Consider the following 23,183-nt stretch of genomic DNA (forward strand, 5'->3'; position numbering starts at 1 on the left):
CGGTTAAAAAATCCAGTTCATTCACGCGTCAGGAGGACACCTGGTTCACCAGGTTAAGAAGAGGAAACACAGCACTGAGCAGCGGTCTACACACAATAGACGGGATGTGTCCACACTGCAGAGAGGCAGAAACAGTACTGGTTACAACTTACGTGGTACACAGTGCACAGACAAAGCAGTTACAGATTTTCTGAAGAAAACTCAACTTGTGAGGAGACTTTAGTTTAGTTTTTATTATTTTATTTAAGTGTTCATTGACATCCCAAAGTGATCACACCTCCGTCCAGTAGATGGCGGTAATACACAAAGATTGCAAGCTGCCATTAAACGTCACAGAAGAAGAAGCTGCTGCCGTTCGGAGTGCTTACAGACCGCTCGGACGATGGCTTCTGTTAGCAGAAAGAGACTCCTAAAGGAGGAGGATATGACAAAATAGAGTTTGAGACCAGCGAGGAGGTGGATGTCACGCCGACTTTCGACACGATGGGCTTGCGGGAGGACCTGCTGCGCGGCATCTACGCCTACGGTAGGCCGCGGCCCCGGAGCCTGAAGCTAACAAGGCCGCAACTGAAGTATCCGTCAGGATTTGTTTCACCCAATCACTGTCGTTAAATGTTCGATGGAAATAAGTGTTTTCATTTTCTTGTGTAGTCCATGTATTTTATTTCTTTAATGTAACGTATGCGCAATTTGGTGGCTTTCGTTGACGTCACGGATTTCCCATCATCCTCTCTGATTCACCAGTGTGCGCCATCTTTGATGTACAACACTAATTAACCGCTCTTAAGTTGTTTTTTTTTTAAATTAATAACAAATCTTACAGGCTTACAACACTTTAACATTAATCTGAGCAGCCATTTGTAAAAACAAAAAACGATACAAAAACAGCCAACATTAAAATGCCACTGGAGTAAAAGACAAATCTACCATGTTGTCATTATACAAATAATGAATGTTTGAGTTTAATGGTATGAATATTTCATGTGGTGAAAGCTGGAACATACCATTCAACTCTGCTTCGCCTCGTTGAATGGTATGTTCCAGCTCCCTTACCAACCCCCAGAGCAAGGACACAGGCAACAGTGGTAAAGCCCCTTTCACATTGGCGTATTCATAGAGCTGCTTATTGTGGCGTATCTTCTACGCTGAGTTGAGCAACTCTACGTCGGGTTTTTTTCTCCCTATGCAGCAGTATGTTGAGGGCTACGTGGGTAGGATGGAAGAAATTAAACATGTTTAATTTTGTTCAGCGTAGAGCGCTGGACACAGTTTTAAGCAGGTCTGCGCAGCACAGGGTTACTGCATGCAAGTCTGTGCAACACGGTGCTCCTGTATACAACCAAAAACTGAGTGCATGAATCCAGAGGAATCAGCTGGAGAAGAGGATTATGCAGCTGCACCGCCTCTGTGTGATCAGAACAGCTGATGGATGTGTGTGCTCATAAAAGGGAATCAGACCTCAACTCATAAATCCAGAAACAGAACCGAAACAGCAGGGGTCTCTCTCTCTTTCGCTCTGTCTGTCTGATCAAACAATAATCGCTGTGACTTTAAAATAAAAGTGCACTCACTGCATGTCGGTGCGATCATCAAATGCCCTGATCGATCAGGTCTGATCAAACCAGCGGACCTGATCGGAGCAACCGGAGCTTTAAAAGTTTAGAGTCACAGCGCTTTATTCACAGCAGCCTTGACCACAGCCACACTCGGCATCATCTGTACACAATGAAAATGATCCACCAAGACAAAATAATAAAAAATAATAATGTTACATGACTGTTTCTGACGCAGGAGAGAACAGCGCGCTTACACAGAGGCAGAAAATAGCAGCTTTGGCTACATACATGGCAGTAATTCAACTGTAAAAACCCCATGATACAGTCCACTGTTTGTTCTGCACAGCTGGCAGGAGTGAACTGGTTTTAAATAGCGGCAAGGTACATGTGACTGTGTGCACATTAAAAAGCGAGCACAGGCAGCTGCAAGCAGATCTACGAACACGGAAAAAGGCTGAGTACACGCGCATTTCAGGCGTATTTAAATGAAACACAGTGCCACAATACGCAGCTCTGCGAATACGCCGGTGTGAAAGGTGCTTAAGGAATAACTCCCTCTGATTTGAGGAAGACACCTCAAGCAGACCAGACTCAAAGGGGTGACCCTTTGTTTGGGCCATGATACAGACACAAATTACAAAACAATTCACAAAGTGAATATACAGAAATGTTGCTGGTGCACAGGACAGGAGGGTTACAGAAACGGACACCACACCCATCTGTGGATGGTGCCGCACCTCAAACAGAGAGGAAAAAAAACAGAATCGGCATCAGAAAGACAACAAATTAGGGCTGCAGCTATTGATTATTTTAGTAATCGAGTATTGATTATTCTGGCGATTAATCGAGCAATCGGATAAAAAGTACTTTTGCGTTTTAAAACATCAACAGTCCAGGGCTCTCCCTAAGCAATGGCACAGTGTCACTGCGTTATCACGGAGATTGTCAAATTTAGTTTATTCAAATGGCCACCTTAAATACCCTTTCTCATGATTGGATTCACCTGTGTAAGGAGGTCAAGGGTCAGTGAGCTTACCAAACCAGTTTTGTGTTCCAGTAGTTAGTGCTAAATATAGTCAAATCAATAAAATGACAAGGGTGCCCAAATTTATGCACCTGCCTAATTCTATTTAAAGAATTATTGCACGCTTTCTGTAAATACGAGAAACTTCATTTCACTTCTGAAATATCAGTGTGTTTGTCTGCTATATGATATATTGAACTGAAATTGCTGATCCAAACAGCCAATGACTTATAAAGGTAAATCATGAAAATTATCAGGGGTGCCCAAACTATATATCTGTGTGTGTGTATGCATATGCATGTATATTAGTTTATATTTTTGACGGACAGAGCAAACTGGTTAGTTAGGCATATAAAAATGCCTAATCAGTTTGACTGCGGCTCTCTGCCAAGTCAAGTTAGAACGATAGTCCAGTCGGAATTAATAACTTCAAAGCGAAACACCGTTTTGTTTTTATTTATGTCCAGAGATCAAGGATACAGTGACCAATTTCATATTAATTTACATTAAGACTCAGTGAAATACATAGAAAACCTGTAAAGCCTACTTTTAGTACAAAATTCACAAGAGGTATCGATAAGGAATCGGATCGATGAGCAGAATCGATAATGGCATCGATATCGATAAAATCTTATCAGTACCCATCTCTGCGGCTGTCACACCTTGACATTTAGCTAGCTTATGTCGACAGCTCCGTTTCCACTGAGTGGTTCGGGTCAGTACTGCACTGTATGTTGCGGGTCAGAAACAAAGTAATTTAACATTTTATTTTACTTTTAGCCTTGTGGATCAATTTCATTACGACCAGAATGCTGATGAGTCGACTGTGGCTGTGGTAAGTGTTGTCGTAAATGAACGAAGCGCTCTGGTTGAGATCAGACTACCCCCCCGATCAGTCAGATGGGAGGGCCTGATCAGAGTGCCAGTCATGGTCCGATTGGTTCACCCCGCGACATGGCGCCCCCTGAGAAACGCACCTGGAGCAGAAAAACTACTGAGCGACTTGGTGTAAAATGCTACGTTTCCAGCCATGACAAGGAATTAAAATATTTTCAGACTGGAAAAGTATTTGTTTTGTTCAGGAAGCACAGATGTCCCCTGGGGCGCAAAGTATTTTCAGATTCAGATGTCGTTTTCCAAAAGCAGGAGGCTTTATGTGGATATGTGTTAATCAGACTGTGTTGATGAATCCGACTGAAACAAACGATCAGATTAAGACTTTATATTTACTCCCTCTATGAATGAAGCAGTCTGTTTGTATGAAGACTGCAGCTTTTGAGTAAATTACAAGAAACACGTGCCAACTTATGTCCCGCATGTGCAGAACGTATGAGTCATACGCTGGCATGCCTTGAAAATTTTCAGCATGCTCAGCGTATTACGGCATATATCAGCATTCTTCAACGTGCTCTTAACTTACACAAAACCTACCCATAGCATATTAGACGTATGCCAGCGTTTTTTAATACAGTCGGCGTACGCTGGCTAAATCGTCAAGGTGTGACAGGGCCTTGAGTGCATGCAGAAAAGCTATCCATTTTATTTTGTCTGTCACAGAATCAAAAAACAAATCAAAAACTGGTGTTTTCTTCTTCTTTAGGCTTTGAGAAGCCATCAGCCATCCAGCAGAGGGCAATCAAACAGATTGTCAAAGGCAGAGATGTCATTGCTCAGTAAGTAGCCCCGCCCTCCTCAGTCCTACAGTGCTGTGTCAGGATTCAGGACCTGACTGTTGCTGTCTGATCTGTTTAGGTCTCAGTCTGGAACAGGAAAGACAGCCACCTTCTGTGTGTCCGTGCTGCAGTGCCTGGATATCCAGGTTTGTGTTGACAAGGTGTTCACTGTCACGTGGCTGTCGCTGGTGAAACCAGCGTCATGGCACAGCTTTCATGTGCAGCTGTTACTTCAGTGTTGAATCAGTTGGGCGACTCTGTCGTACACCTTGTCCAAACTAACCCTCGCGCCCTTGACTCATTCTGTTTTCTTTGACTATTTACTGCTGTTCTATAAAACAGAGTTCAGCCCAGAACATGGAGGGTCTACAGGTTTTCTCTCCATCCGGTGGAATCACTGGAGGAGAATACTGACCTTTTGGGGACCAGGATCAGATTCCACATGTATTTCCCAGACTTTTTCTGTTCTGGTCCTTCAGAGTAACTTGATGTTGTGGGCTTTTATATGTTAAATGTCTGCAGGTGAGAGAGACCCAGGCACTGATCCTCGCTCCAACCAGAGAGCTGGCCGGCCAGATCCAGAAGGTACAGGCTGCACCCTGTAGGTGGCATGTGACGGTCCATGAGCTCTGTACTGATTGGTTGTGTGTGTGGTGTTCAGGTGCTGCTGGCACTGGGCGACTACATGAATGTACAGTGCCACTCCTGCATTGGTGGGACCAATGTTGGCGAAGACATCAGGAAGCTGGACTACGGCCAGCATGTGGTGGCTGGGACACCCGGGCGTGTGTTCGGTGAGATGCACACGTACAGCATTTGGAAGAGTGTCTATTTTTTTTTTCCTGTGTGAGGAAAGCAGTTCTCAGTAAAAATGGCATATTTTATTTCTGTACTGTGTCAAAATCACAGCACATTTCTTTGCTGGAAAGTGATTTGTTTTGTTCAGGAAGCACAGGCTTCCCCTTGATCTTCACTAGGGATGGGTATTGATAAGATTTTGGCGATTCCACTTATCGATACCTCTTGTGAATTTTCTGTGTACTAAAAGTAGGCTTTACAGGTTTTCTATGTCAATAATATTTTATTGAGTCTTAAAGTAAATAAATAGAAATTGGTCACGGGATCGTTAATCTCTGCACATAAACAGAAATAAACAAAATCTAGTTTTTGTCAAAACATTTCCTTTGAAACATTAATGGCATGAATGTCTCTCCATACCTCTGAGCTCAGCCAGCTGCTGCATGTCAGCATCAGTGTAATTCATAAAGAATGCAGGATGTCTCATTTTGGGAGGGGAAAAAACATTTGTCTGTAGTTTGTATTACAATGTTTGGAAAGAGGTGTCATTTGATTTAAGCTGATTTTCGTTGAAGTTATTAATTCTAGCAGGACGAACTCGACAGAGAGATGCGCAGCATTTGGAGCTGTGTGAACTGAACACAGGATGATTCTTGTTTGTTGACTGCAACAAGAGTCCCAGTTAGTGATTTTAATCTGCACAAAAGTGACTCATGATTGACATCTTTAAATGGCTTTGAGAGGAGTTAAGAAGTGGACTTGCTGTTTCTGAAAAGCAGCAAAGCAGAGAAACTACGAAGCAGTGGATCGGAGCACTGCTTCGGTGGTTCAAGCTTCAAAGCGATGCCATGCTGCAGAAGCGGTTGATTGCTGACCGCTGCTGTAATCAACATAGAGAAATGCTCATTTTCACGACAAACACCCTCAAAAACAACTGCCGCTCTGAAGGACCAATAAGGGAGTCATTAAGCAAAAAGACTATTGATGCCAGTGGATCGAATCATTTCTTAACGATTCTCAAAAAAACGGTTCATGAGAGATATACTTTATTGATCTCAGAGTGGAGAAATTATGTCTATACTCCAATTACCACAGACAGCAATTAGTCCACAATTATTACTTGTTTACCGTAATAATGGCACACATCAAAATTAAAGACAGCACATACACATTTGACATTGTTTATGTGCACTAAGTTTGAAGAAGTCCGTTATCCAAATTGAGGCAAGTGGGTGAAGGCCACGCAGCAACCCTGAGATACGCCGCCAACCCTGAGATGCACTGCCCAAATGATACCCATCTCTCATCTTCACCTGCTATGAAGGCAAAGGACAGTGCTACTTTTCATTTGGCGGCAGATTGATACTTTCAAGGAGACAGACCTTGTGGACATCAGCACTTTTTTGGCACATTCCACTGTGACAGAAGATTTTGCCATGAAAAGAGTTGCAGTGAAATTCATCGGCACAAAGCTGATGGCGGAACAAAAGCACCACCGAGCTGAAGCCTCACAGGACATGCTGTGACATGCTCACCTCTTCCACAATTTCTCGGATAATCACACGACGGTCCCACATCACCACAGTGTTCACTTTGGAAATGATCTGGTCATTTCAACATGTTGATGGCCGACCGGAGCGCGGCTCGCTCTCCACCGTTGTGCGGCCGTCTTTAAACTGGTTGTACCGTTCCTTAATCTGTGTGATGCCCAAAGCATCGTCACCGAAAGCTGTCTGAATAATCCGAATGGCTTCCACCTGACTATTGCACTATTTGAGGCAAAATTTGATGCAGTCGCGCTGCTCCAGTCGTTCCGCCATTTCTTTGCAAAGAAAAAACGCTGAGAGACTCCACCCATCCTCACACAAAGGATGCTTACAAGCAAATGATGCAACTGACAGGTGTGAAAAAAATCATGCATGCGCACGAAGGTTCAAGGTTGGCTCATGCAAGCACACGTGATTCAAATCCATCAGGTTTTTGAAAAAAATAAAAAGGTCCGATACTTTTCTAACAGACCTCGTATAGCACCAAATCACAACAGATTTGCCTCAAGGTGCTTCACACAAGTAAGGTCGAACCTTACTAACCCCCAGAGCAACAGTGGTAAGGAAAAACTCCCTCTGAGGAAGAAACCTCAAGCAGACTCAAAGGGGTGACCCTCTGCTTGGGCCATGAGACAGACACAAATTACAAAACGATTCACAAAACGAATGTACAGGAAATGCTGTTGGTGCACAGGACAGGAGGGTCTCCAGCACAAATACCACACTCATCTCTGGATGGAGCTGCACCTTAAACAGAGAGAAAAAACAGAATCAGGCATCAGAAAGACAAGAAATACTGTATAATTTGTCAGCATTAAACAACAAGAAAAACAGAAGAAATACGAAGGTGATCGCCGGCTACGATATGATACAATACACTTTATTGTCCCCAAAGGGAAATTTGTCTTGGACTTCAAGTGCTCTGCAAACATTTCCGTCTCAAAAATCAATAAATACAATGCAACAACAACACAGTACGCTGCTTGCATGCCTGTGGAAAATTCATAAGCATAGTGCACATTTTCCATAATATAAGTTACAATTAAAACGGATAATAAGTTAAAGTACACACCTTACTTGTACACATGCACATTCATGCACGGGCACACACGGCTGTCACAGTCTATCTCTGAAGTCAGAAAAGACTTTGTAGATAGATGTCTTGTGACGATGAGAAGAACATTCGGTTTAGGGGCGTTCCTGCAGTTGGCGTACTAATGATGCGCTGCCTCAAAATGTATGACATCACACCGTTATAAAAGTGGACTGTTATTGTGAAAAGTCCAAAAGAAATCTGTGCAGTAATCGTGCCGTTCAGTCACCTCCTGGATGAAGTGGATCTGGATCAGGTGGTTTTGGCTTATCTTTGTGAAGTGCTCACAAGCAGTTTTTCCACACATTTCAACAAATTTTGAGGGGAAAAAACCCTTTACTTCAGCTGGTGGAAAAAAATGGAAGTGAAAACTGAAGTGTTGTTTTTTGTTGACTGGCAGGGGCGTGGCAGACATGCGTGGTCCTCTGTGGAAAAAGCTGTCGGCTTGATGGTTTTAGTGGGTGAAGTCACATGACCTCCCACACGCTCTGTACAGCTGACACCTCTCCACTGTGGCTTTGTTCAGATATGATCCGTCGCAGGAGTCTCAGGACCCGGGCCATTAAGATGCTGGTTCTGGATGAAGCTGATGAGATGCTGAACAAAGGTGAGTTTAGTTGTTAATCAAGGCTTCTATTTCTGACCTGCTGGGGGCGTCACTCACAACGTGCTCGTCCTGTTCTGTGCAGGTTTTAAAGAGCAGATCTATGATGTGTACCGTTACCTGCCTCCAGCCACACAGGTGGTTCTGATCAGTGCCACGCTGCCACACGAGATCCTGGAGATGACCAACAAATTCATGACTGACCCCATTCGCATCCTGGTCAAACGGTAGGTCGGAAAAACAAACATTCTTACCGCTGTTGCCTGTGTTCTTGCTCAGGGGGTTGGTGAGGTTGGACCTTATCATGTGAAGCGCCTTGAGGTAGCGATGTGATTTGGCCAAAACCCTCACTGTTACAGAATGAGTGAATCGCATCTGATTGGTCGTTTGAATGTGCTCTGTCCAGATTGTGTCCTTGGGCTTTGTGCTGTTGCGGCTTGGATCCGTGTCCTCTCGGCATTTTGAGTTAGGGTCACTTGATTTTAGGTATTTGTAAAACTCATTTACTCTGTCTCATTTAAAGTGCATAGTATGAAGAATTTTCTTGCCAAAGCAGCTGAAAGTCCGTCGCCTTTGTCCGTGTGTCTCTACAGCTCCCCCCCACCCACATGCATTTATATATTAAAAGCCAAGTGGCCTCTGTGCGTATACCTTCGATCACAGACAAACTGGGGAGAGCTGATGTTTGCTATTTGGTATGTTTATGTATTTTGGGTCAAGGATGAACGTCGCTAAAACAAAACATTGACAGGACAAATATTGGAGAAATGATGAATATTAGCTAACAACAGTGAACAATGGACATTGACAGTTACATTCTGGACTCACGCCATTCCAACTCATTACTAAATTTATTACTACCTATTTTATAAACACGACCCAATCTAGAGCCTGTGGATCCCCACAGACAATACACTAGTATAACATATATTTCCTTGTTGGTAGCTTGGCAGATGGTCACCTCACTGAGTCTGGTCTGCTCAAGTGTTTTTTTTTTTTTGTTTGTTTTTGTTTTTTGTTTTTCCTACAATCAAAAAGAAAAATAAAAAGGAGGGAGTTTTTCCTGATTACCGTTGCCAGTCCGCATGTTCGAGGGCTGAGTAAAGTCGGACTTTACTCATTTGGTGCTGTATAAATAAATGGAATATTTTCAACTGCCCCTTCTGACCTTTGTGTGTGAGTTGTTGACATTTGATTGAAACAGGGATGAAAAATGTCCACTTTTTTCCCATCGGGTGCGTTGTTGGGCAGCAAGGGGCCTTTAGAGCAAAGCTGTTTTTGTTTTGCATTCTCTTCATTTTTTTTTTCCCTACTAAACCCTGTCTGTGAGTAATATTTACCTTTTTATGTGAAACTGATCTGTTCTGAAACAGTTGGATGTATTTTATAACTTAAATTTGGAACGATGCTAACGCATTAGCATGTCTATGGCATTTTCAGTGTTGAAGTTAGCATTAAGCTGTCGCCTGTCAGCACATTTGTTTGTATTTCTGTTCAGTGTAACAGTTAATGACTCGGCGTTTGTTGATGTGAAAGTCAAATGCATTACAAATTGTAATTAGGGATGGGTATTGATAAGATTTTATCTATCGATGCCATTATCGATTCTGCTTATCGATCCGATTCCTTATCAATACCTTGTGAATTTTGTACTAAAAGTAGACTTTACAGGTTTTCTATGTATTTCATTGAGTCTTAAAGTAAATAAATATGAAATTGGTCACTGTATCCTTTATCTCTGGACATAAATAAAAATAAACGAAATGGTGTTTCACTTTGAAGTTATTAATTCTGACTGGACTCTATCATTCTAACTTTACTTGTCAGAGAGCCGCACAGTGTTTGGAGCTGTGTGAACAGAACGGAGGACGATTCTCGTTTCTTTCTCACAAGAAGACAGGAGTCCCAGTTAGTAACTTTAATCCGCACAAAAGTGACTCACGATTGACATATTCAGGGATGAAAGTGGTGAAAAACAAAGAAAAAGCTGAAACCCAAAATTACCGCCAACACCACCTGCACGAAAATGTTTCAATTCTAGAAGCTCTTAAATGCAATCTGGGACTATTCCAGACAATAAACTGCAGTGAGTGCAGCATCCATTTAGTGAGGAAAAACCCAACTTTCCTTATTCAAATTCATTCCAGTAGTATTCTGCTCTTACTAGGATGCAGCAGTTTTCTAGTTTGGCAGATAGTTCTGGAGGAAATCACTGAAGAAATTAACACATTAAAAATATGGTTTGACTGAAACACTCTCATTAAACTTAAACCAGGGATGAAATGGAGGTGTGAGAGTCACTAGGTGTTCACAGGAAACACTTATTTATTTATGTTCATTGTTAGTTGCTTTTATATTTTCTGTTGTTTCTATTCAGGTTCTTTTTGTCTCTTTCTTGAAAATTGTATATAATAATTTAAGAAATATTACAATTTGAAAACAAATGCACCCGAACGTGATGACAGCTGCAACTGCTATATGCTAACTTTTAACACTGAAAATGCCATAGACTTGCTAACGCGTTAGCATCGCTCCCGTTTTTAAGTTAGAAAATACATCTAGCAACTGTTTTAGAAGACTATAACAGGTCGGTTTAACATAGAAAAGGTAAATAATACTCACAGATGTATGCTCTTTAGGGTTTTAGCGGGGGAAAATTAAGCGAAATAAATAAATAAATGAAGCAATAGATCGAAGCATTGCTTCAATCTGCAACCCACTGCTTCGATTTGTTCAAGGTTCAAAGCAAAGCCGCGCTGCAGAAAAGTTGGTTACAGATCTGCTGCAGGGTCTGTAATCATTGTAGAGAAATGATCATTTTCCTGACAAACACCTTCCAAAACAACGGCCACTCTGAAGGACCGATAACAGAATCGTTAAGCACAAAGCTTATTGATGTCGGTGGATCGAATCATTTCTTAACGATACCCGAAAGGAACCGGTTCTCGATACCCATCCCTAATTGTAATTTTTTTTATTTATATATTGTAGTTTCACATAGGGCAGACACAATTATTACAGTATTTGCCAGTCATGATTTTCATATTTGTGATTACCATGAATTATTTATTTTATCCACAAAGTTGCATAAAACGACTCAGAATCTGATGTCATCGTGCTGCAGCATCGCAGCCTCACTCACTTACTCCATTTCCCTCTCGTCTTGGTCGGAAGTTAGCGAGGCTAGGATATAACATGGAGGGTGAGGAGGTTCTGGTTCCAAAGCCACGCACCATGGCACAGCTGTGGAAGCATTTCAGTTTTAAGCCTAACGATAAGGGAGAGCCCAGTAACCTGGAGGAAGCGATATGTAAACTTCGCCGTAGTAAGTGCTGGTCAAAAGCGCTAAGGCAACAAATCTGAAACGTCTACAGACCCACCACCCACAGCAATACGCTGAACTTGGGAAGACCACACCAGCACAATCGCCAGCTGATGCATCAGCAGCTGGTGCATCCAGTCAACTGGCTCTTGGTGAATATGAGTTTGCTTCAGTGTTTGCCCTGATGCAGCAGATTGATCACAATAAATCCTCTTAAGGAATGGAGAAGATACTAATGTCTTTGTCTATTTCTTGACATTCAAAACGTTAAATTGCTCTTATTCATTAAAGTGTAGAGCACAGAATGTGTATCATTAAAGCTAATTATACTACGATAGTAGAATATAAAGGGAAAAAAAATAGACAATATATTCATTCATTCATTCATCTTCAACCGCTTTTCTGGGTTTGGGTCGCGGGGGGCAACAGTTCCAGCAGGGAACTCCAGACTTCCCTTTCCCAGGCCACATTGACCACCTCTGACTGGCGGATCCCGGAGCGTTTCCAGGCCATTGTGGAGATATAATCTCTCCACCTAGTCCTGGGTCTTCCCTGGGGTCTCCTCCTAGATGGACGTGCCTGGAACCCCTCCCTTGGGAGGCGCCCAGGAGGCATCCTTACCAGATGCCTGGACCACCTCAGCTGGCTCCTTTCAACGCGAAGGAGCAGCGACTCTACTCCGAGCTCCCCACGGATGACCGAGCTTGTCAGCCACCCTCCTGTGGAAGCCCATTTTGGCCGCTTGTACCCGTGATCTAGTTCTTTCGGTCATGGCCCAACACTCATGACCATAGGTGAGGGTAGGAATGAAGATTGACCAGCAGATCAAGAGCTTTGCCTTTTGGGTCAGCTCCCTTTTCATCAGTGCGGTAGAGCAAATGCAATACCGCCCCTGCTGCGCCGACTCCGGCCAATCTCACGCTCCATTGTCCACTCACTTGTGAACAAGACCCCGAGGTACTTGAACTCCTTTACTTGGGGCAAGGCCGTATTCCCTACCCGGAGTAGGCAATCCATCGGTTTCCTGCTGAGAACCATGGCCTCAGATTTAGAGGTGCTGATCCTCATCCCAGCCCCTTTACATTCGGCTGCGAACTGATCCAGTGAGTGTTGGAGGTCACAGGCCGATGAAGCCAACAGGACCACATCATCTGCAAAAAGCAGTGATGACACTCTGAGCCCACCAAACTTGAAATCCTCCTCCCCCTAACTAGACCTCAATATCCTGTCGATGAATATCATGAACAGGATTGGTGATAAGGTGCAGCCCTGGCGGAGGCAAACCTCCACCGGAAACAAGTCTGACTTACTACCGAGCACCCGAACACAGCTCTCACTTTGTGAGTATAGAGATTGGATGGCCCTGAGAAGGGACCCCCTCACTCCATACTCCCACAGTATATCCCGGAGTACCCGATCATACGCCTTCTCCAAGTCCACAAAACACATGTAGACTGGGTGGGCATACTCCCAGGTCCCCCTCCAGGATCCTTGTGAAAGTAAAGAGCTGGTCAGTTGTTCCATGACCAGGACGGAACTTGCAGTGTTTCTCTTCAATCAAGAGGTGCGACTATCGGCCGAACCCTCCTTTCCAGCACCCTGGAGTAGACTTTACCAGGGAGGCTGAGTAGTGTGATGCCCCTGTAGTTGGCACTCACTCTCTGGTCCCCCTTCTTAAATATGGGGACCACCACCCCAGTTTGCCACTCCTTAGGCACTGTCCCAGACCTCAACGCAGTATTGAAGAGACATCTCATCCAAGACAGTCCCTCCACATCCAGAGCCTTCAGCATTTCTGGGTTAGACAATATATTCAACAATCGCAATTATTTGTCTGACAATTAATCGTCTCCAGAAATTCCTAATCGTGACAGCCATAGTTTCACAGTGATCCTCACAGTGAACATCTCAAATGTACGTGGTGACTCCTGGATGTTCACTGTTGAACTATTTGAAGGTTTATTTTGAACATAACAAAAGAAATAAGTGCAGTGATTTGTGAAGAAGTGATTCTTTTTTTTTTTATATATAAACTGAAATGCTTCTTGAGAATTTGCTTTGTATGTGATGTGTTGTTTCCAAATGATTTACTCATCTTTTATTACCCCAGGCAACTTATTTTCATTAACCCATTCAATTTACATCCCATCTACAGTTGTATGTAAAGATTTGGGCCCCCCTGATGATTTTCATGATTGTCCTTTATCAATCATTGGTTGTTTGGATCAGAAATTTCAGTTAAGTATATCATATAGCAGACAAACATAGTGATATTTAAGAAGTGAAATGAAGTTTCTAGGATTTACAGAAAGTGTGCAATAATTGTTCAAACAAAATTAGGCAGGTGCATAAATTTGGGCACCCCAACAGAAAAAATACATCAATATTCAGTAGATCCTCCTTTTGTAGAAATAACAGCCTCTAAACTCTTCCTATAGCTTCCAATGAGAGTCTGGATTCTGGTTGAAGGTATTTTGGACCATTCTTCTTTACAAAACATCTCAGGTTTGTTGGTTTCTGAGCATGGACAGCCCACTTAAAATCACACCACAAATTTTCAATAATATTCAGGTCTGGGGACTGAGATGGCCATTCCACAACGTTGTTCCTCTGCATGAATGCCTTAGTAGAGTTTGAGCAGTGTTTAGGGTCGTTGTTTTGTTGAATCCAGCCAGATCCAGCCCCGGAGCAACTTCAATTTTGTCACTGATTCATGAACATTGTTCTCAAGAATCTGGTGATATTAACTGGAATCCATGTGACCCTCAACTTTAGCAAGATTCCCAGTACCTGCACTGGCCACACAGCCCCACAGCATGATGGAACCACCTCCAAATTTTACTGTAGGTAGCAAGTGTTTTTCTTGGAATGCTGTATTCTTTTTCAGCCATGCATACAGCCCCTTATGTCCAAATAACTCAATTTTAGTTTCATCAGACCACAGCACCTTATTCCAAAATTAAGCTGGCTTGTCCAAATGTGCTTTAGCATACCTCAAGTGACTCCATTTGTGGCGTGTATGCAGAAAAGGTATTTGGTTTAAGCAGACAAACACAGAATTACAATATGGCTTCTCTTAACTGTCCAGATCCAACTGTGTAAATATTCACTGGTTTCCAACATCAGTTCCTTTGCAGGGCAGACAACTGCTCTGAGATGGTTTCCATCTTGCGTTTAAGTTCAAAAGTTAATGCAGTGTGAGATTGTACAGCCTTGCCAACCTTGGTAATTATGATGGACAGATGTGGGATTGTGGTTTTGATGGCAGCCGTCTTGCCAGTTTTCCGGTAGGTCAGTGCAGTGCCTAATCCTAGTAGCAGAAGCCCTCCTACCACGACAACAAATAGGAACAAATCCTCGACATTTTCCACCGAGAGTGGCACCAAGCATGCTACGCGCCAATTCTTCCAGGTGTCGAGAACGTAGCCTGCAGGATAGGTTCGTTCTGGGCACGCAGGGTCCTCCATCCCTGATTTCCTTGTTGAAAAGATGGTGTCAATAGCGTTGAGACCAGCTGATCAATTCTGTGGTTATTCTGAATGCAGTTCGAAGAATTCTCAGTCTGGTGAAGTTGGGACTTTGAAGGTTGAGGCAGAGATAGCAACAAACAGGAGGAGAGAGGAGGAGATGCAACCGCCCTCGCCGGAGTCCCAAACTACTGCTACTGGAGGAGTGATTTTGAATAAGACGACCTGGGTTTATTCTCACTGAAATGGATGCTGGACTCACACTGCATTTTATTGTCTAGAGTAGCCCCAGATTGCATTTCAGAGCTTCTAGAATTAAAAAAAAAAAAAAAGGGGGGGGGGGGTTGGGTTTCAGCTTTTTGTGTATGTGTGGGTGTTTCACCACTTTCATCCCTGTTGAAAGCGGAGTCAAATTGATCTGAAGTGGAACTTTGATAGCTGTAGGTTGCAGAGAAGGCCGTCCTGTGATCCATTGGACATGCTGAAAAAGTACCAAAGTCTCTGCCTAAAATTTGTCCTTTTGAGGCCATCGCTCGCCGAGCTCTGAAGGTCAGGGTCACGTCCCTAAAGTTGCATCATCCCAACGAGGCCCTGAAGGTGATTGGGGTCAGGGGCGTGGACCCCGTGTGTCCCTGTGCTCAGGTCCAGAATGTGTGTTTGTTTTTGTAACTCGGGGTATTGTGTGATTTTAGAATAATGCTAAATGTCTGTCTGTGTCTCCGTCTCTCACCTGCAGTGATGAGTTGACTCTGGAGGGGATAAAGCAGTTTTTCGTGGCAGTGGAGAGAGAGGAGTGGAAGTTTGACACATTGTGTGACCTCTACGATACTCTGACCATAACACAGGCTGTCATCTTCTGCAACACAAAGCGAAAGGTTCTGACACACAAAGTGCACAAACACCCCCATATATATATGCACACTTCCAACAGCAGACAGTATAAATTAAAAAAAAAAACCCAACCAGACAAACTCACTGCACAATCACCAAAAACAATAACAACTAGGACTGCAAGCAGTCATATACGGGCCCTCGTTCCACGCGACCGCCTACCGAGGCCAGCGCATCCCCTTGTGACCAGATGTGGACATGTGCGTACAGGGGCAACCACTCATCACACAGCTCAAATTTCAAGCAAATCACACAATGCATGAAGGGGTTATGACATGTTCATAGTTCATCCACTAGGGGGCACTCAGTGTACAAACAGGGGCAAGTTGTGGTAAGGGGCTGACACTCATTACACATGTGAAGTTTCAAGTCAATCTGGTAAAGCATGAAGGAGTTATGAGCGGTCGATTGTTCATCCATTAGGGGGCGCTCAGAACACAAACAGAGGGGCCAGGTGTGTTCAGAGGCCAACTGTCATCACATGTGAAGTTTCAAGTCAATCAGGCAAAGCATGAAGGAGTTATCATGACTTGATGTTCCATGGCAAAGGGTCAAAATTAGGGATGGGTATTGAGAACCGGTTCCTTTCGGGTATCGTTAAGAAATGATCAATCAATCAATCAACTTTTTTCTTATATAGCGCCAAATCACAACAAACAGTTGCCCCAAGGCGCTCCATATTGTAAGGCAAGGCCATACAATAATTATAAAAAAACCCCAACGGTCAAAACGACCCCCTATGAGCAAGCACTTGGCCACAGTGGGAAGGAAAAACTCCCTTTTAACAGGAAGAAACCTCCAGCAGAACCAGGCTCAGGGAGGGGCAGTCTTCTGCTGAGACTGGTTGGGGCTGAGGGAAAAAAAACAGGAAAAAGACATGCCGTGAAGGGGGGCAGAGATCGATCACTAATGATTAAATGCAGAGTGATGCATACGGAGCAAAAAGAGAAAGAAACAATGCATCATGGGAACCCCCCCACAATCTACGTCTAAAGCAGCATAACCAAGGGATGGTCCAGGGTCACCCGATCCAGCCCTAACTATAAGCCTTAGCGAAAAGGAAAGTTTTAAGCCTAATCTTAAAGTAGAGAGGGTATCTGTCTCCCTGATCTGAATTGGGAGCTGGTTCCACAGGAGAGGAGCCTGAAAGCTGAAGGCTCTGCCTCCCATTCTACTCTTACAAACCCTAGGAACTACAAGTAAGCCCGCAGTCTGAGAGCGAAGCGCTCTAATGGGGTAATATGGTACTACGAGGTCCCTAAGATAAGATGGGACCTGATTATTCAAAACCTTAAGACGAAGAATTTTAAATTCTATTCTAGAATTAACAGGAAGCCAATGAAGAGAGGCCAACACGGGTGAGATATGCTCTCTCCTGCTAGTCCCCGTCAGTACTCTAGCTGCAGCATTCTGAACCAACTGAAGGCTTTTTAGGGAACTTTTAGGACAACCTGATAATAATGAATTACAATAGTCCAGCCTAGAGGAAAATAAATGCATGAATTAGTTTTTTCAGCATCACTCTGAGACAAGACCTTTCTGATTTTAGAAATATTGCGTAAATGCAAAAAGGCAGTCCTACATATTTGTTTAATATGCGCTTTGAATGACATATCCTGATCAAAAATGACTCCAAGATTTCTCACAGTATTACTAGAGATCAGGGAAATGCCATCCAGAGTAACGATCTGTTTAGACACCATGCTTCTAAGATTTGTGGGGCCAAGTACAATAACTTCAGTTTTATCTGAGTTTAAAAGCAGGAAATTAGAGGTCATCCATGTCTTTATGTCTGTAAGACAATCCTGCAGTTTAGCTAATTGGTGCGAATCCTCTGGCTTCATGGATAGATAAAGCTGGGTATCATCTGCGTAACAATGAAAATTTAAGCAATACCGTCTAATAATACTGCCTAAGGGAAGCATGTATAAAGTGAATAAAATTGGTCCTAGCACAGAACCTTGTGGAACTCCATAATTAACTTTAGTCTGTGAAGAAGATTCCCCATTTACATGAACAAACTGTAATCTATTAGACAAATATGATTCAAACCACCGCAGCGCAGTGCCTTTAATACCTATGACATGCTCTAATCTCTGTAATAAAATTTTATGGTCAACAGTATCAAAAGCAGCACTGAGGTCCAACAGAACAAGCACAGAGATAAGTCCACTGTCCGAAGCCATAAGAAGATCATTTGTAACCTTCACTAATGCTGTTTCTGTACTATGATGAATTCTAAAACCTGACTGAAACTCTTCAAATAGACCATTCCTCTGCAGGTGATCAGTTAGCTGTTTTACAACTACCCTCTCAAGAATCTTTGAGAGAAAAGGAAGGTTGGAGATTGGCCTATAATTAGCTAAGATAGCTGGGTCAAGTGATGGCTTTTTAAGTAATGGTTTAATTACTGCCACCTTAAAAGCCTGTGGTACATAACCAACTAACAAAGATAGATTGATCATATTTAAGATTGAAGCATTAAATAATGGTAGGACTTCCTTGAGCAGCCTGGCAGGAATGGGGTCTAATAAACATGTTGATGGTTTGGATGAAGTAACTAATGAAAATAACTCAGACAGAACAATCGGAGAGAAAGAGTCTAACCAAATACCGGCATCACTGAAAGCAGCCAAAGATAACGATACATCTTTGGGATGGTTATGAGTAATTTTTTCTCTAATAGTCAAAATTTTGTTAGCAAAGAAAGTCATGAAGTCATTACTAGTTAAAGTTAATGGAATACTCAGCTCAATAGAGCTCTGACTCTTTGTCAGCCTGGCTACAGTGCTGAAAAGAAACCTGGGGTTGTTCTTATTTTCTTCAATTAGTGATGAGTAGAAAGATGTCCTAGCTTTACGGAGGGCTTTTTTATAGAGCGACAAACTCTTTTTCCAGGCTAAGTGAAGATCTTCTAAATTAGTGAGACGCCATTTCCTCTCCAACTTACGGGTTATCTGCTTTAAGCTACGAGTTTGTGAGTTATACCACGGAGTCAGACATTTCTGATTTAAAGCTCTCTTTTTCAGAGGAGCTACAGCATCCAAAGTTGTCTTCAAAGAGGATGTAAAACTATTGACGAGATACTCTAACTCCCTTACAGAGTTTAGGTAGCTACTCTGCTCTGTGTTGGTATATGACATTAGAGAACATAAAGAAGGAATCATATCCTTAAACCTAGTTACAGCGCTTTCTGAAAGACTTCTAGTGTAATGAAACTTATTCCCCACTGCTGGGTAGTCCATCAGAGTAAATGTAAATGTTATTAAGAAATGATCAGACAGAAGGGAGTTTTCAGGGAATACTGTTAAGTCTTCTATTTCCATACCATAAGTCAGAACAAGATCTAAGATATGATTAAAGTGGTGGGTGGACTCATTTACTTTTTGAGCAAAGCCGATAGAGTCTAATAATAGATTAAATGCAGTGTTGAGGCTGTCATTCTCAGCATCTGTGTGGATGTTAAAATCGCCCACTATAATTATCTTATCTGAGCTAAGCACTAAGTCAGACAAAAGGTCTGAAAATTCACAGAGAAACTCACAGTAACGACCAGGTGGACGATAGATAACAAATAAAACTGTTTTTTGGGACTTCCAATTTGGATGGACAAGACTAAGAGACAAGCTTTCAAATGAATTAAAGCTCTGTCTAGGTTTTTGATTAATTAATAAGCTGGAATGGAAGATTGCTGCTAATCCTCCGCCACGGCCCGTGCTACGAGCATTCTGACAGTTAGTGTGACTCGGGGGTGTTGACTCATTTAAGCTAACATATTCATCCTGATGTAACCAGGTTTCTGTTAGGCAGAATAAATCAATACGTTGATCAATTATTATATCATTTACTAACAGGGACTTAGAAGAGAGAGACCTAATGTTTAATAGACCACATTTAACTGTTTTAGTCTGTGGTGCAATTGAAGGTGCTATATTATTTTTTCTTTTTGAATTTTTATGCTTAAATAGATTTTTGCTGGTTACTGGTGGTCTGGGAGCAGGCACCGTCTCTACGGGGATGGGGTAATGAGGGGATGGCAGGGGGAGAGAAGCTGCAGAGAGGTGTATAAGACCACAGCTCTGACTCCTGGTCCCCACGCTGGACAGTCACAGTTTGGAGGATCCAAGAAAATTGGCCAGATTTCTAGAAATGAGAACTGCTCCATCTAAAGTGGGATGGATGCCGTCTCTCCTAACAAGACCAGGTTTTCCCCAGAAGCTTTGCCAATTATCAATGAAGCCCACCTCATTTTTTGGACACCACTCAGACAGCCAGCAATTCAAGGAGAACATGCGGCTAAACATGTCACTCCCGGTCTGATTGGGGAGGGGCCCAGAGAAAACAACAGAGTCCGACATTGTTTTTGCAAAGTTACACACCGATTTAATGTTAATTTTAGTGACCTCCGATTGGCGTAACCGAGTGTCATTACTGCCGACGTGAATTACAATCTTACCAAATTTACGCTTAGCCTTAGCCAGCAATTTCAAATGTCCTTCGATGTCGCCTGCTCTGGCCCCCGGAAGACCAATTGACAATGGTTGCTGGTGTCGCTAACTTCACATTTCTCAAACAGAGTCGCCAATAACCAGAGTTTGATCCTCGGCGAGTGTATCGTCGAGTGGGGAAAAACGGTTAGAGATGTGAACGGGTTGGCGGTGTACACGGGGCTTCTGTGTTAGGCTATACGCTTCCTCCTCACAGTCACCCAGTCAGCCTGCTTTCCCGAACTGCCCGGGATCTGCCAGGGGGGAACTAACGGCGGCCTAAGCTACCTTGGTCCGCACCGACTACAGGGGCCTGGCTAGCTGTAGAATTTTCCACGGTGCGGAGCCGAGTCTCCAATTCGCCCAGCCTGGCCTCCAAAGCTACGAATAAGCTGCACTTATTACAAGTACCGTTACTGCTAAAGGAGGCCGAGGAATAACTAAACATTTCACACCCAGAGCAGAAAGGACCGGGAGAGACAGGAGAAGCCGCCATGCTAAATCGGCTAAGAGCTAGTAGCTACGCAACCTAGCAGATTCCTAAAAACACACAAAGTGGAATTAATGTGTAAATAATTTAGAGGTGATTCAGCAGAAGGAGTGCCTTAATTAAGGCACCAAACAGGCCATGAAGCAGCACAGGTAACGCACAACAACAGCGAACGCACGACAACGGTGCTAAAATAAAATAAAATCGACTAAACACGCTGTGGAGCAGCACAGGTAACGCACGACAACAGTGCTAAAAAAAAAATAAATAAATAATAAAAACAAAAGCGTTAGCAAGCTAGTTAGCTTGCCAACGCTGATGAAAGTTAGCTGATAAAAGTGCTCCGTCGCGATGTTTCGACCGTTAGAGGTTCTTCCTTAGGCGTTGGAGCACAGTAAAAAAGTTAAAAAAAAGAGTAAAAGGTAAAAAGTAATAGTAAAAAAGTCTTGAAAAAGACTGTTAGTTCAGTCCAAAGCAGCAGGTAGCAGTCTCTGTGTAAACAGTCCCACAGAGAGCCAAAATTCTGATGCAATGTCACTCCGAAGACCCACACACAGATCTGTCGATAGCAGCAAATGACGCCCCCCTGTATGTCTTCCATGACATCAATAAGCTTTGTGCTTAACGATTCTGTTTCGGTCCTTCAGAGTGGCCGTTGTTTTGGCGGGTGTTTGTCAGCAAAATGATCATTTCTCTACATTGATTACAGACCCTGCAGCGGGACCTTAATCAACTTTTCTGCGGCATGGCTTTGCTTTGAACCTTGAACCAATCGAAGCAGTGGTTCGCAGATTGAAGCAATGCTTCGATCGGTTGCTTTGTTTATTTCTTTCTTTCGCTTAATTTTCCCCCGCTAAAACCCTAAAGAGCATACGTCTGTGAGTATTATTTACCTTTTCTATGTTAAACCGACCTGTTATGGTCTTCTGAAACAGTTGATAGATGTATTTTATAACTTAAAAACGGGAGCGACGCTAACGTGTTAGCATGTCTATGGCATTTTCAATGTTAAAGTTAGCATTTAGCAATTGCAGCGTCATCACGTTCGGAGTGCATTTGTTTTCAAATTGTATATTCCTTAAATTTATTTTTGCTTATATATTAATAATCTAATGATTATTATATACAATTTTAGAGAAAGAGACAAAAAGAACCTAATAGAACACAACAGAAAATATATAATAGCAACTAACAATGAATATAAATAAATACTTAAATACATACAGAAATAAATAAATGTTTCCTGTGAACACCGAGTGACTCTCACACCTCCATTTCATCCCTGTTTAAGTTTAATGACAGTTGTTTCGGTCAAACCATATTTTCAGTTTGTTAATTTCTTCAGTGATTTCCTCCAGAACTATCTGCCAAACTGCTGCATCCTAGTAAGAGCAGAATACTACTGGAATGAATTTGAATAAGGAAAGTTGTATATATATTTTTTTTTTTCCTCTCACCTAAATGGATGCTGCACTCACTAGGGATGTGAATCGTACAACAACTCACGATTCAATTCGATTCCGATTCTTGGGGTGACAATTCGATCAGAATTGATTTTCGATTCAAAGAGCTGTGAGAAATAGTTATATTACAAAATGTTTACATTCAAGGAAATGCAGCTTTACAAGGTTAATCAAGTGATTCTAGATGTAAATTTACTTATCTGCTTTGCTCATTCGGAGGTGGCTGGCAGGTTTGTGAAGCGCTGGTGGCGGCAGATAATGCGCTCCGCTCCTTTTAGCTCCGGGTCATAGCGTAGCATGTGGGCTTGCGGAGTTGAAGTGTTCCGAAGTACTTGACTTTCATTTCGCAGATTCTGCACACTGCGTAAGTCATGTCAAGCTCCTTCTTACGCAGCAAATAATAAAATCCAGAATGCGCCCAAAACATTTGCCTTCAGCAAAGACGGTGCTGGCTGAATTAGCGCTTCGTCCGCATGCTAGCTACAGCCACTGAACTCTGCAGCTCACGAGTGTTTGAATCACGCCGGACCACCCTCGCGGAGATGCTGTAATACGGAAGCCGTTGCCTGACAAACAGTACACGCAGCGAGTAAGTAAGATTATGTTTAAAAATGCTTTTAAAAAATCGATTCTTGGACATTTTGGATCTATTCTGAATTGTAATAAATAAGAATCGCGATTTGGACGTGAATCGATTTTTTCCGACACCCCTAGCACTCACTCCAGTTTATTGTCTGGAATAGTCCCAGATTGCATTTCAGAGCTTCT

At 42.8% G+C, this 23,183-nt stretch overlaps 1 protein-coding gene across 1 annotated transcript in view; it reads left to right on the top strand.

Moving 5' to 3' along the window:
* Positions 1-370: 370 nt before the first annotated feature.
* eif4a3 (eukaryotic translation initiation factor 4A3) overlaps positions 371-23,183 on the top strand; it is a 55,204-nt gene continuing 32,391 nt past the window's right edge. Inside the window, 9 exon segments of the mRNA XM_034188403.1 lie at positions 371-425; positions 428-526; positions 4,181-4,253; positions 4,333-4,399; positions 4,776-4,838; positions 4,915-5,047; positions 8,218-8,298; positions 8,381-8,522; positions 15,821-15,959. Coding sequence (XP_034044294.1) covers positions 383-425; positions 428-526; positions 4,181-4,253; positions 4,333-4,399; positions 4,776-4,838; positions 4,915-5,047; positions 8,218-8,298; positions 8,381-8,522; positions 15,821-15,959 — 840 coding nt within the window. The 5' untranslated portion in view covers positions 371-382.

The sequence above is a fragment of the Thalassophryne amazonica genome, chromosome 15, assembly GCF_902500255.1.
Source record: "Thalassophryne amazonica chromosome 15, fThaAma1.1, whole genome shotgun sequence".
NCBI lineage: Eukaryota > Metazoa > Chordata > Actinopteri > Batrachoidiformes > Batrachoididae > Thalassophryne > Thalassophryne amazonica.